A 14723-nucleotide genomic window follows, 5' to 3' on the forward strand; every position below is an offset into this window, starting at 1 on the left:
CACGTGCCTGGATTCCAGCTGGTATCTTGGTCTGTTTTCTGTTCCATTGCTTGGTGCCAACCATGTAACTGCCTCTTTTACAAACCAAGTCTACAGGCTTCAAAAAGTAGTCAGTTTGCGTTGTCTTCAGTCTGATACCGGTGCCAGTGGGTAGGCTACCAAATCCTTGCACCAACTTCTATGAAGCAAGCTAATGACAGCTAACATATACTGGGGTATAGTGTATGTCAGATACCAACAGGCTCTAAATTATTAATAATTTTCTCATTCAACTTTCAGTATCTATTATTATCCACATTTTACAATTGAGAATGCTGATGAGTCTCAAAGAAGTTGCCAATGATTAAGAGTACTTCCTCAAATATTCCTTTAATTGAGGTATAACTGACATTTCCTTCAAATAATGGTGACTTAAAAACCATGTCATTTCAGAAATTGAAAATAATTTATAAAAATAAGAAAATTTGATTTTTGCCTTGGAAGCTGACATAAAATGGCCTTGACTTTCTAAAGCCAACTTTGTTCTTTCCCCATCCTTGTTTTTGGATCATGAATTCAGGTGGCGTCAACAAATACTTCAAAGAAAAATCCCCGAACTGTGAAGAAAACAGGTGTATTTCCCCTCTGAAAATTGAGAGCCACAATATTTAGCTATTAAAGTATTTTCCGTGCAACTAGTCTCAGATCGAGTGATATCACTCTAGTGGCTCAGCAAGTGGCAGGCTCCCTCCTTGCAAATCCCCACAGAACGCATGCTGCTGAGCAGGCGGCCAGACATCTGGACCTGACGCCCCACGTGAGGAGACTGCAAAATGCTCCCTGCTTCACATCCGGCCTGGTAGGGAAAAGTCTGAATTTGGGAGTGACGAAGTAAGCGCTTTAAGAACACATACTCCACATATACGTTCCACAAGAATCCAAGAAAAAGGTATGGTGCTTGTCCATCACAAGGCTGTGTGCTCCACAACACCCAGTGGTTACCCTCAGGATGACAGAGGAGCTGCTTTTCTCAGAAACCCCTTTCCTGTCTCCTGGGCTAAGCACAATGATGCCAAGGCTCTACATCTTCTCTTTAAGAATTTCAAACAGTGATATAGGTCTGCTTTAATTCTTCCTTTTGCATTTAGGTAAGACTGTTTCCCATACTAGTTTTACATGTTCTAGAAGAGCTTAAAAAACTACAAACACATTGATATTAAAACATGAAGTGTTAGGAATCAAAATGACACAAGGGCCAAAGACCATGATATGAGGCAGTCGGTAGTGCGGCTTGTATGCACATCACCCCACCTCGTCCTTCCCAGAGGCAAGCTCAGGCAGCCATGAGCAGCTACTGCAAGACCTCTCCAGGGTTGTTCAGGTCATCATTGGCCAACAGTCAAGCTTGAAATAGCAACCTAAACCAAGACGAAGCACTGGGTTGTTCTATCCAAAGGAAGGCCAAGTGTCTTCTGCAGCAGAATTTCTGTGTGAGTCAGCCCTAGACTGAGCCAGCGGTGCTGTGCTGGGGATGTGACGTGGGTCCCCAGCAGCAGTGATATCTGGAGATTAATACTGAAAGCTACGCTTGGTCTGGATGTCATCAAGAATCTGCTGTAGCTCCTCATCTTCAAACCGCCCCTCCAGGCTACAAGAACAAAACCAAGAGTGAGTGTAACAGCAGCTGGCAGTGCTCCCACCCTCTTCTCTCGTAGGTGCAGATCTTGGAGCACTGCTGGCTCACCTCTCCACTCACCGCTGAACACTGACACCTTTACGTTTCAACTCAATTTCCTTCCTTTCCTTTGAAACATTATCAAGTATTTCAAATACATAAAAGGTATAGAAGAATTATCCCTAGCTGACTCAGTAATAAATATTGACAGACACAAATCAATGGTTCTCTGTGGGCTCCCCTACTCCAAAACCTTCTCTTCCTTCCCTAGGAGTAACAATCATCCTAAATTTGGCATTCATTACCCCTACATATATTTTTATACTTACTACTGTATACATGAATGTACCTATAAGCAATACATAGCACTGTTTTTAAACTATAAGAAACAGCAGTTATGTATCCTTCTGCAATTTTTTCACTCAACGTTCATTCTGGCATATAGTGACATTATCTCACATTGTTCTAGTTCACTTATTTTTTTCACTGCTGTATAATAAACATTGCACGACTGCACAGATTTATCCAGTCTTGCAGACTGAAGACTGTTGGCAAGTTTCCACTATCACTAATAATGCAGCAATATACACTGGAATACATGTCTCCTTTTAAACTATGTTTGACCTGCTTTTAGGACACATACCCAGGAATGAATTTTGGGGTCATGGGGTGTATTTAACTTTACTAGATGTAGCCAAATTATTCTCCAAATTGACTGTATAAATCTGTACTCCTATCATCAGTAGACCAGAGTTTCAGCTGTTTCACATTTCTGCCCACAACTGGTACACTGTAAAAACATTGGTCTTACTACAAAAGCACTCATTCTCCTGGGCTGGCCACAAAGTTTGTTTTTTTCCTTAAGATGGCTCTATTAGCGCTTACTTGTCTTTAATTTCATTCAAAACAATTTTGTTAGACTACATTGTGACAGCTGTCATATCACCATGCATTAAAAAAAAACTTATCAGAATTGGTCAATTTTTGTGTAGCCATTTCAATACGGAAGACAGAAGAAAAAAAGCAACACTTTTGGCCTATTATGCTTTATTTCAAGAAAGGTAAAAACACACCTGAAGTGCAAAAAAAGATTTGTGCAGTGTATGGAGAAGGTGCTGTGACTGACTGAATATGTCAAAAGTGGTTTGTGAACTTTTGCACTGGAGATTTCTTGCTGGACAATATCCCACAGTCAGACAGAACAGCTGAAGTTGATAGCAATGAAATCAACACAATAACTGAGAAAACAATCAATGCTATACTACGCAGGAGATAGGTAGCCAACACACTCAAAATATCTGAATCAAGCACTGAAAATCATTTGCACCAGCCTGGTTATGTTGATTGTTTTGATGTCTGGGTTCTACCTAAGTTATGCAAAAAAAAAACAAACCAAACCCTTCTTCACCGTATTTCCTGTGCAATTCTATACATGAATATAACAAAAACATTTCGTTTTAAAAACAAAGTTTGAAAGGTGATGAAAGTGAATACTGTACAATAATGCAGAACGGAAGAGATCCTGGGGCAAGCAAAATGAATCACCACCAACATGCCAAAGGCCAATCTTCATCCAAAGAAGGTGGTGATGTGTACATGGTGGCATCGGAAGGGAGTCCTCTATTATGAGCTCTTTCTGGAAAAGATCCCAATTAGATCAACCGAAAGCAGCACTTGACAAAAAGTGTCAGGAATTAGTCCACAGAAAATGTATAATATTCTATCAGGATACCGCAAGACCAAATGTTTCTTTGACAACCAGGAAAAAACTGTTATAGCTTGGCTGGGAAGTTTTGATTCATCCACCATATTCATGGGAGCCTCTTGATGAAGGTGAAAGAGAAGAGTGAAAAAGCTGGCTTAAAACTCAACATTCAAAAAACCAAAGATCATGGCATCTGGTCCCATTACTTCATGGCAAATAGATGGGGAAACAATGGAAACAGTGAGAGACTTTATTTTCTTGGGCTTCAATATTACTGCAGATGGTGACTGCAGCCATGAAATTAAAAGACACTTGCTCCTTGGAAGAAAACCCATAACCAACTAGAGAGTATTAAAAAGCAGAGACATTATTTTGTTGACAAAGGTCCACACAGTCAAAGCTATGTTTTTTCCAGTAGTCATGTATGAATGTGAGAGTTCGACCGTAAGGAAGACTGAGCGCCGAAGAACTGATGCTTTTGAACTGTGGTGTTGGAGAAGACTCTTGAGAGTTCCTTGGACTGCAAGGAGATCAAACCAGTCAATCCTAAAGAAAATCAATCCTGAATAATCATTGGAAGGACTGATGCTGAAGTTCCAATACTTTGGCCACCTGATGCGAACAGCTGACTCATTAGAAGAGACCCTGATGCTGGGAAAGATTGAAGATAGGAGGAGAAAGGGACAACAGAAGATGAGATGTGGTTGGATGGTATCACCGACTTAACGGACATGAGTTAAACAAGCTCCAGGAGATGGTGAAGGACAAGGAAGCCTGGCTTGCTGCGTCCTTCCATGGGGTTGCAAAAAGTCCAACACGAGTAAGCGACTGAAAACAAATTCACCAGACACTGAACTTTCAGATTTCCATTTATTTCGGTCTGTACAAAATTCTATTAATGGAAAAAATTTCAATTTGTTCCTCTTCAATAGAAGAAGGTAAAAGGAACCTGAACAGTTCTTTGATCAAAAAGATAAAAAGTTTGGGAAGATGGAATTATGAAGTTGCTTGAAAAATGGCAGAAGGTAGTGGAACAAAATGGTGAATACGTTTTTCAATAAAGTTCTTGATGAAAATGAAAAATGTGTTTTATTTTTACTTTTAAAACCAAAGGAATTTTTTGGCCAACGATATCACACAGCTTTTAAACACAGTAATTCTACTTGTAGGAATTTATTCAACATACACAGAACTTTTCACCACCAGTACTAACCTTGGGATCAGAGCCTTGGACTCCTCAGCAGTCTCTGGACAAAGGTTGGCTAAACAGGCCAACTCAAACTTATGAAGCTTCTTCTGGAGCAGCAAGCTGATCATAGGGGAGAAATATCAAAACAAGCCAAATGATGAATAAGAAAAAGCGGATGAAATGTAGCTAGCAAGGAAGAGAAGAATGTAAAGCATCTGCAATCTTTCCATTAAGATTAGGTTTGCTGCAAAATCCCACTTTCAAATCATGTTCCTGTTTCTCTTCCTGGAGAGCAGGAAGCTATGAATCAGGCAAAGACAATAAAAGTAACCTGAGCACACCTAAGCAGAGGATTCTTGTGATAAAAACTTACGAAAAAAATGCTCTCTACCTGGAGAAGCATACCATCTTTCCCCCAAGAATTTATTTTGTTGCTTTCCGCTCTTCCTACCACTGTTCTTTGCTTCCTTTGTTATTAATTTTATGTCTTAACACATGACGTTAGAGTTCCCTGATCTATTAGGCATTTTGACTTGGAGGAAATTCTTTTTTAAAAAAAGTTTTTCTTTATTTTTGGCCACGCTGAATGGATTGCAGAATCTTAGTTCCTTGACCAGGGATCAAACCCAGGCCCTTTGCAGTGAAAGTGCAGAGTCCTAACCACTGGGCCACCAGGGAATGCCTCAAATTCTCTTTTACATGTATCTAAGAAATGAATACAGGCATATCTTACTTTGTATAAATCTGTGTATAAGCTGCATCTTATTTTAAACGTACTTCTAGTTCAAACTGTAAAAAAGCACATAATTAATACAAATCATATCCTGGATTCTCATACATCTACTATATTTTTAAAAAGATAATATCATTTTAGTAGAATATTTTATCAAGACATCAACTATACATTAAATTTTCTAAACGTTAAAAAATATTTATCTTATCTATTTATTTTTCCTGCACTGTGTGTTCGTTGCTGCACGCGTGCTTTCTCTAGTTGGAGTGAGTGAGGGCTGCTCTCTGCTTGTGTGCCCGGCTTCTCACTGCGTCGGCTCTTCTCGGTGGAGCATGGGCTGCAGAGCGCACTCAGTAGCTGTGCCGCTTGCAATCAGCTGCCCCTCGGGCATGTGGACTCCTCCCCAACCAGGGGTCAAACCAGTGTCCCCTGCACTGACAGGCAGATTCTTAATCACTGGACCACCAGGGAGATCAAACTGCTTAAAACAGAGGTTGTCCATGGTAAATTAGGTTTCAGAAAGGACCTGTTTTAAAAAATCTTATTTTTGGCTGTGCTGTGCAGCATGCAGCTTCTTAGTTCCCTGACGAGGAATCTAACCTGCATCCTCAGCAGTGAAAAAACAGAGTTTTAACCACTGGACTGACTGTGAAACCCTTGATTATCTCATCAGACAAAAATATTTACTGTCCTTATCACTTGATTACAAGTCTACTAGTTATTATACAAAACTGAGAACATAAAGACAGAAAAATGTCACCCATATTACTACCTAAACAAAACCAACATTACCATCTTAGTAAACCATTCCAAACATCTTTCTATGTTTTAGAAATAAACTTACTCATTCTATTGTGTAACTTTTGGTCACCTAATAAAGCTATTTTCATTTTGTAAAGAAAAACTTACACAGGTTCATAATGTAGTAAATATATGTATATGAAGGAGTTTGTTTGTAAAATGAACACATGCTCATTTATAACAAACACCCCCTCAAAAAAACCCACCCAATATGGGAAAATGACCTGAAATCCTACCCAGAAATAACTAGTGCTAACATATTCATGGAGATCCTCTTCCCCTTCTCTACATAATTAAAAAAAAAAAAAAAGAAATCATAACAAATGTTATTCTGTAACCGGCCTTTTTTCACTCAACAATACAGTCACTGTTTTCCACATTTTACACACGTACCTTTTCCTTCGACTTGGCATTCAACAGGTTGTGTCTTAAATTATATAGCAAACGTCCTGCTCTTGAACACTTCCATTGCTTCCAATTATTCATCATTTTGAATAATGCATTCTGAACATCACTGTAAATGCATACTTCTTTATGTATCTGATTACTGTGTGTTTTAAAGATAAATTTCTGGAAGCAGAATTACTCAGTCAAAAATATGACTGTCCGGAAGGCTTCTGAGAGACAGTGCCCTAAAAGAGCTTTACCATTATACACTCCCACCAGCAGTAAAAGATGGCGCCTGTTTCTCTTACTTCTTACACTAGGTTTCCTATTCTTTGTTTGTTTGTTTGGCTTAAAACAACTTATTACTTCAATTCAGGAGGCCAGAAGTCTGAAATTAAGATGTTGTCAGGGTCGTGCTCTTCCTGAAGCCTCTAGGAGAGAAGCTGTTTCCTGCAGTTTCTTAGCTTCCGGTGCCACTGACAATCCTTGGTGCTCCTTGGCTTGTAACATGACAACCATTCTCGGCTTGCATTGTCATACGGTATTTTCCCTGTCATACTCTTCTTATAAGGGTAACAGTCATACTGAATTAGAATCCACTTTAACTGAGTATGATCTCATCTTGACTTTCTGCAAAGATTCTATCTCCATAAAAAGACACATTCACAGGTACTGGGGATTTAGTGCTTCAGCATCTTTTGAGGGGACACATTTCAACCTATAACATGGTCCAAAGGGGAGAGGTTTGGTCTCAGATGGTTCCAAAAGAAATAGTCACTGGGGAGGCTTCAAAAACATTAGTCAAAGAGCCAGGCCTATTGAGGAATGGGTAAAGAATGAAGAGGGCTTCCCAGGTGGCTCAAGCGGTAAAGAATCTATCTGCCTGCCAGTGCAGGAGACGTGGATGGTTTCCCATTCTTTTAAAATCTGCTTAGCCATTTTAGAATTTCTTTGACTTCCTTGAAGATGAGCATTACTTCATATGAACTAGACAGTCTTTTGAAGTTGTGATATAAATCTAGTCATTAAAGACTAAGTTCATTTTTATAAACTGGGTGTCATCTCTTACTTTTTAGAGCTCTTAACATTAAGGATTATCAATCCTTTCCCAGTTTACTCATACTTACATTTTAAGTATGGCAGTTTATTGATATAAGGAAGTTTAAAGATATTTATTGCAAATTCATTTACTTATTCAACTAAAAACTAGTTAGTGCCTTTAATGAAATTGACAGTGATGAATACGATCAAGTCCTTGCTCTTGCAAAGCTTACAGCCAACTAGAGTTTATCAACCTTCCCCACATATAAAGTCCTACTAACCACAGCCAAAATTGTACATTCACTCATGTTATCACATAGTACTTTTATGCATCATAGTTTACATTTACGTTCTTAATTTCTAAAGAAACTAGTTTGGAATAAGGTATACAGAGTTAAAACTCTGTTTTAAAATATTTCCCCACTAACTCAGCATGCCACCTTTGTCATATACTGGAATCATATAAACTATAATAAATTTGGATTTGAATCTGTTCCTTAATTTCCTATTCTGTCCCAATGACCTATCCTCACACCAAAGTGTCACTATTTTAATTACTGTCATTTTTTAATGTATTTTAACGTCCTATAGGGCAAATTCCCTTTTTTTTTTTTTTTTTAAATTTTTTCCTGACAATTCTTACAAATTTAAGATCTTTTGGGGGGTATTTATTTATTATTATTTTTCACTGCTGAGGATGTATTTTTCTCGGCACCATTTTAGATAGACTGTGCTACTCACTGGTAGGATTCAAATCATCAGTGTCTTGCCTCAGCCACTATGATCTATTACCATCTCATCTTAGTTGAATTATATGGTAAATTAAGCTTTATCATGAGCATATTTGACAGAGAGAGAGAGTGTGTGTATGTGTGTTTGTGTGTCTGTGTGTAAGCTTCTCAGGTGATTAAAGAATCTTCGACTGCCAATGTTGGGAAGATTCTCTGAAGTAGGAAATGGCAACCCACTCCAGTATTCTCACCTGGAAAATTCTAGGGATAGAGGAGCCTCAAGGGCAAATATACATCAATTCCCTTGAGGATTTAGAATGGCACTAAATGTATACATTAATTTGAAGATAAATGACATCTTTTTAGTATTAAGACCTTTTATTTGTGAATGTTTAAGTCCATCTTCATTTACTCATTTTTTGGGTCAAACAATTAGCAGTTTTGTATGGAACATTTTCCCCATGAATACACTCACACTTTTCACAACAGTCTATACTTCACATAGTTTTATCACTTCATCTTCTGTGCATTTAACTATTTTTTTTTTTTTGGCTGCATTGAGCAGCTTATGGGATCTTAGTTCCCCAACCAAGACTGAACTGAGCTGCTGCAGTGGAAGGACTGAGTCCTAACCAATGGATCACCAGGGAACTCCCTCTGCACATTTAACTTATGTGACCATTCTTCAATTTCATTTTCTATCATAATTTTTAATGACAATACAGGAGTCGATCAAATGGATTTACCACAACTTATTTAATTACTACTGAACATTTAGGTTGTTTTTCACCTTTGACTACTATAATTCTCTGAAGAGTCTGCATATATACATCTTTTTGTTCATCTGCTTTTCCTTAGGACAGTTACTTCTCAAACATTTTCACAGGAGTGGAGCAAACAAGCACCCCGAGGCAGCCTGGAGGCACGACTTTCTGCAACTGCCAAGGATTGAAGTCTCATGATTTAATTCAAGAACTCATAGACATTTTTTGTTTTATTTCACAGTATACTGGTATCTGCTTGCTTTAATGTAGAAATGTATTAAATCATGTACTATCAAATAAAACTGATACTTCAAGAAAAAGATGCTACCCAGTTTATAAAAATGGACTTATCCAGTAGCTTGATTTGTATCAAACTTCAAGTGACTATCTAATTCATACAAATAAAGGTCATCCCCAAGGAAATCAAAGAAACGTTAAAATAGCTCTTGTTTTCTCTGGGGCCTCCTGTATGCTCTGGCACCTCACTGTTCCCAGAGCATATCCAACTTAATTTGAGAAGTAATGCCTTAGGGAGAATAAAGGCTAAAAATCAGTCACCGTTTGAATGGCAAAGATCCAAAAGAATAATCCAAGTTTATGCTTGTTTGTTTATTTATTGGCCATGCCATTAAGCATGTGGGATCTTGGTTCCCTGACCAGGGATGGAACCTGGGTCCCCTGCATCAAAAGGCGAATTCTTTTCTTTTCTTTTTTTTTTCTTTTCATTTATTTTTTTTTATTTTTTAACTTTACAATATTGTATTGGTTTTGCCATATATCAACATGATCCAAAAGGCAAATTCTTAACCATTGGACCTCCAGGGTAGTCCCTCTTGCTACATTAATGAATATAATTATATATTAATTATACAATTAATATATTTATTGTGTATCATATACAGATATATTAATAATATATAATAATAAATTATACATAATATATAAAATTATATATTATATAACATTATATATAATTATATAATAATATATTCCACCAGGATAATTCCCTGGTGGTTCAGTGGTTAATACTCCACACTTTATACTTCCACTGTAGGGAGCGTGGGTTCGATCCCAGCTTGGGGAACTAGATTTCACACGCAAAAGGGCAACTAAAGAGATCTGCCACAACTACTGAGCCCTATACTCTGGGGCCTGCAAGTCACAATGAGAGAGAAGCCTGCACACTGCAGTGAAGAGCTGATGTGCAGACCCAAAGACCTGACACAGACAAATAAGTAAATAGATAGGTATTCCAAAAAAACACAGCAATATCTCTAGGACCTATCAGGTGAATGATAAATAAGTTCACTCTATTTAAAACATAACAGGGCTGTGTGCTTGTGACGTGTATGTATATGAATTCATGGAACAAGCTCTGGAGGGCTAGCAACAAACTTTTGACAGTAGTCACTCTGCAGGGAGGTAAGTGGGATTTGGGGTACAAAAGAAGTAGGCAAGGAGGATTTTGGCCTAACAAGCTACTTTAAATTTTGTCAAAGACATAATTTTACTTGCATGAATCATACGGATGATGCCATGAGGTAGTGGGGGGTGGGGTGGGTGAGTGAGCATGGTGGTGGTGACAGTATTCTGCATGCAGGTATCCAATAGTCTGGGTTAGTAAGAACTTTCTTTCCACTCACCTACGGACACTGGCAATAGTCTCTCTGTTTTTGAAACGACTGAAACGGGCAGTGTAATTTAAAGTTTTCATGAAGACCTCGGAAAGTTCCTGCTCATCCTCTGCGCTCTCATTCTGCTGCTTTCGATGCTCAAGAAGCATATGAACTTCGGAATTCAGAAGCGTCTCAGCTGTTTCAAACTCTATTTGCGAGAAGCATAAATGTCAACTGAAAATATTTCTCCCCAAGTCAGCTTCTAAATGTTCATTTGCCTTAGTGACTATCAGCAAATTTCTGACCCTGCAGAAATCCAGAGGCTTCACATCCTACAACTGCACAGTGTTCAAACAAACAAAACACCTTAAATAAAAAGAACCGAGACAAAACCCAGGTACCAAAAACTGGTTTATCATGAAATTCAGAAAACCACCTACCTCTCAGTTATCACACCTTAAAAAAAAAAAACAAACATATGTGTCCATTATGCCTACAACGTCCGTGACGCTGTCCTCAGAAATATTTCACCCTGAGTCTGTGAAATACAATACTGAAAGCAATCTCTATATACATTAATAAATAGAATTATGGTACAACCATTAAGTGGGCTTCCCTGGTGGCTTAGTGGTAAGGAATCCACCTGCCAATGCAGGAGAACTGGGCCTGATCCCTTGGTGGGGAAGATGCCCTGGAGAAGGAAATGGCAACCCACTCCTGTATTCTTGCCTGGGAAATTCCATGGACAGAGGAGCCTGGTGGGCTACAGTCCAAGGGTCGCAAAAGAATTGACACAACAACTCTGCGACTGAACACCATCACCACCCATCAAGTACTATCTAGTCCTTTAAAAGAATAGAACAGTTCTACACAATTTATGATTTCTATAGCATAATCCTATTTTTGCAAAGAATAAAGGGTATATGTATAAGTATATATTTATAAATAAGAGTGGTTTGGAAGGATAAACACTAAACTATTTATAGTTGTTTGGGTGAAAAGGTGCGAACTTTAATGTTTTACTCTGCATATATTATGGCAATTTTTTTAAAAAGGAGGGTACTGTTAAAGTATCCCCCACTTTGTTGTTACTGTTCACTAACTTCGTGTTTTTCAGTACCTGTAAGATATATTTTGAAGTCTTAAGCTACTTATTTTGGGTTTTTAAATTACACATTAAGTCCATCACACAGCACAGAAGTTCCCTGATAGCAAACCGTGCTGTACTCCCTGCCATCTGACAAAGATTCTCTTCTCTCTTTACTAAACTCTGGCCAGGCTCCTGCGCGCCCCTTTCTCGACTAGGACTCAAGGTTGTTCCACAAAGACTTGAAGAAAACACTAACACGATTTCTAACAGCTCAAGGCTGCATCCCTGGGATGACTCTTGCTCCTTGACAATGGCTGCTTATGAAAACTGAAGGCTGTCAAAATAATTCGTTTGTTCCCGACAACATCTGAAGATATGGCCCTTGTCGCACAGCCCAGAGCGAAGGGTGTGGGAGGGAAGGAGCCTAATCCCATAACTTATCAGTTAACAAATCCAAAAGAGCTTCAAACGGACCAACCCCCGCTTCTCGTAATTTTTCATTTCCCTATGAGCCCCTGCTCACCCCTCTCCCTATTCCCTCATTCTCCCTTTAAAATGCCCAGTCACCTTTGTACAAATCCAAGTCTAGATGATTCCACGCTTCACGCTTTTCCCTACTGCGATAGTATATTAATGATTAAAACCTGCCATTACCCCTTTCATGTTGGCTTTATTTTTGACACAACCGTCTAGCACTTAAAACAACTTAAACACGAACAAGAGGCCACCCGGGGCGATGTGGAGTTGGGCGCCGACGGCTCCAGGGCTGCCGGTGTGGCCTCCAGCCGGCCAGTTCCCGCGGTACCGTGCCCAGACGACCCGCACCCTCCGCCTCCGCGCCCTTCGCCACGCCTGCCCAGGCCGCACCTTTGGGAAAGATGAGTTGTGACGCGTCCTCCTCTACATCTCCAGAGCGCGGATCGCTACCGCCCGCCGCCATCCTCTCGCCGAGAACCAGTACTCACGCTGTCGGAAACGGAAGCTCTTTCCGGCCGCCGCCACGGAAGGGGCGTGTTCTTGGAGACGGGGCGGGGCCCCAGTGGAGATGGGCGGGCCGCGATGGGTAGGCGAGACAACCGCGAGGTGGGCGGGGCCAAGGGACCTAGCAGCCTCGGGCGCGTGCGGAGAGGGGCCAGAGCGGTGGGGTCTTGCAGGTCTCTGGAAGTGCCGTGGCAGGGTGGCGTATCCTGCGGCCGCGGCAGGAGAAAACCGTCACTTTCTTCAACAGTAGGTCCTTCGCCGCGAGTCGTGGGGACTGCTCACTCGGCATTTCTGAGCTTCAGCTATCTTACCTGTGAAGTGTGGATGAGGATACCATCCTCATCCCCTCCAGGGCGCAGGGGAAGGATTAGATGGGATGCAGGAACGCGCTGACCGACCCAAGGATCTCTGGTTGATGGGAAGCTGGGTAGGTGACTCTGAAAACATTCAGTGTAATTCCTCCAGTGCCTCAAAGCGTTTAAAATATTTGATTTGTAGTGGATTTTTTCCAATACTTCTGAACATGTGGATAGTGAAATTGAGAAGCCTGTTGGAACATTTGGATGATAGAGTAAGTAAGCAAATGAAAAATGATTTTGTTTCCAACTTGAGAGAAAACAGATGGTTGTACAATGAAGGAAATAACCATAGTGCACTGCTTGGCTCAGAAATGAACCATCTATAAGTATATAAACTGTTCACAAAAAATGAAGATATTACCAGACAAGGGTATGCATCTGTATTCCTTTGATTTATAATTCCTTTAAATTATAACTTATAAAAGTTAATTTGCCTTGTATATGTGTTTCCAAAAGAAATGTATCAGGTGAATTAGTGGTAGGTTATATAGTGCTGACAGGGCTTATTACTGCTTCAAAGTGCTTTCCTACACAGTTCATTAGAGCTGCAGACCAATGCCCAGAGAAGTCTGGGAACATGCCCCAGCTGGGTATGGGATACAGTCTTGAGCTCAGTGTAGGCCCCGTTCTCCCATCTATCCATCCAACAGGCTTTTGCAGAGCACCTACCTACTACTTAACTGGACCTTAACATTTGCTGGCCCCAGTACTAGCCAGATAACCTAACACACAGCAGGAAGTCAACAGAAGAGAGAAGAAAGGAGAACAACAAATAATCCACACTGATGTTTCACAGGCTGTTCTGTCCACATTTTCATTCAGGAAACCATTATAAACACGTAAGTGCAAGGCAATGAATTTAAAAAGATGAATCAGTCCTACAGCCGTACCAAAGAAGAGCTCACGTAAGAGTAGCTCATGCAAGATCTAGACTTAGTTTCCATCATAAAAGAGAGTGACAGAAGATACAGAGAAAGAGATCATTAAGTTCCTCAAGAGCTACTATGGTTCTTTGTACTGTATTGGCTCAGAGTCAAGTTCTTCAACCAGCCCAGTGAGTGCCTTTCAAAGGCAGATATTCAAGCCAAGGTCACAGACCCTAGATTTATCTGGAAGCAGATTTAGAGCAGACTTGGAGCACCTCCTCCATCCTGATAAGAACTCTGATTTCTGACCACATGGCTTAGTTAACATTTCTCAAACAACAGAATGGTTAAAATGGCAAATTTTATGTTATATGTGAGTCCATGGGGTCAGAGAGTCAGATGTAACTAACACTTCTATATTACTACCACAAAAAAAACAACAACAAAGACATGGATTTCCATGCCGTTTAACTACAGGTGGTATTACAAACATGAAATACTACTCTAGAACCATAATTTCTCTTGCAGGAACAAAATCCCTCTCACACACTCCGGAGTTATCACCCCAGTCGGTTTAGATCAGTTGTAATCTATTTCCAAAATCATCTAACCCTGATAATGTACACCTGTGGCCAAGAATCAGGGATGAGGATCTGGGTATCTTAAAAAAAATTACATCCATGCAAATAATTTCAGCCGAAGACTAACAATATCAGTATATGAATGTAAAGTGTGAAGTTATTCCTTGCTATTTTCGCCAAACACACCTTATCCTTTCTGGGCCATCCAAAACTAAGAAATATTTT

General features: G+C 39.8%; 1 protein-coding gene across 4 annotated transcripts; it reads right to left on the bottom strand.

Annotated features, from left to right (window-relative positions):
- Positions 1-343: 343 nt before the first annotated feature.
- Positions 344-12670, bottom strand: POLR2D (RNA polymerase II subunit D). Of its 4 annotated transcripts, none has more exons than XR_015149174.1 (5): positions 12579-12670; positions 10649-10829; positions 5282-5337; positions 4573-4668; positions 344-1627 (listed from the first exon to the last, which is right to left on the bottom strand). XR_015149174.1 is itself a non-coding variant. In XM_086362490.1 (4 exons), the coding sequence occupies exons 1-4, from the start codon at positions 12649-12651 to the stop codon at positions 1549-1551; spliced, it is 429 nt and encodes a 142-aa protein (XP_086218616.1). In that variant the 5' UTR covers positions 12652-12670; the 3' UTR covers positions 1072-1548. The 4 variants fall into 4 exon arrangements, 2 of the variants coding, with proteins under 2 accessions (XP_086218616.1, XP_086218609.1); XR_015149176.1 differs by lacking the exon at positions 344-1627 and adding an exon at positions 2685-4010; XM_086362490.1 differs by lacking the exon at positions 5282-5337 and having other exon boundaries at positions 1072-1627.
- Positions 12671-14723: the final 2053 nt, after the last annotated feature.

This window comes from Bos grunniens, chromosome 2 (genome assembly GCF_055505025.1).
Source record: "Bos grunniens cultivar Pamir isolate PY7600 chromosome 2, Bosgru_T2T1.0, whole genome shotgun sequence".
Taxonomy (NCBI): Eukaryota; Metazoa; Chordata; class Mammalia; order Artiodactyla; family Bovidae; genus Bos; species Bos grunniens.

What these genes read in the sequence shown, in the direction of transcription:
- POLR2D (XM_086362483.1), bottom strand. Translation starts at nt 12,651, where the DNA reads ATGGCGGCGGGCGGTAGCGATCCGCGCTCTGGAGATGTAGAGGAGGAC. An exon ending in ACAACTCATCTTTCCCAAAG is followed by an intron (nt 10,830 to 12,578) that starts GTGCGGCCTGGG and finishes TCTCGCAAATAG; the next exon opens with AGTTTGAAACAGCTGAGACG. An exon ending in TCCAAGGCTCTGATCCCAAG is followed by an intron (nt 4,011 to 4,572) that starts GTTAGTACTGGT and finishes AATCTTTCCCAG; the next exon opens with CATCAGGGTCTCTTCTAATG.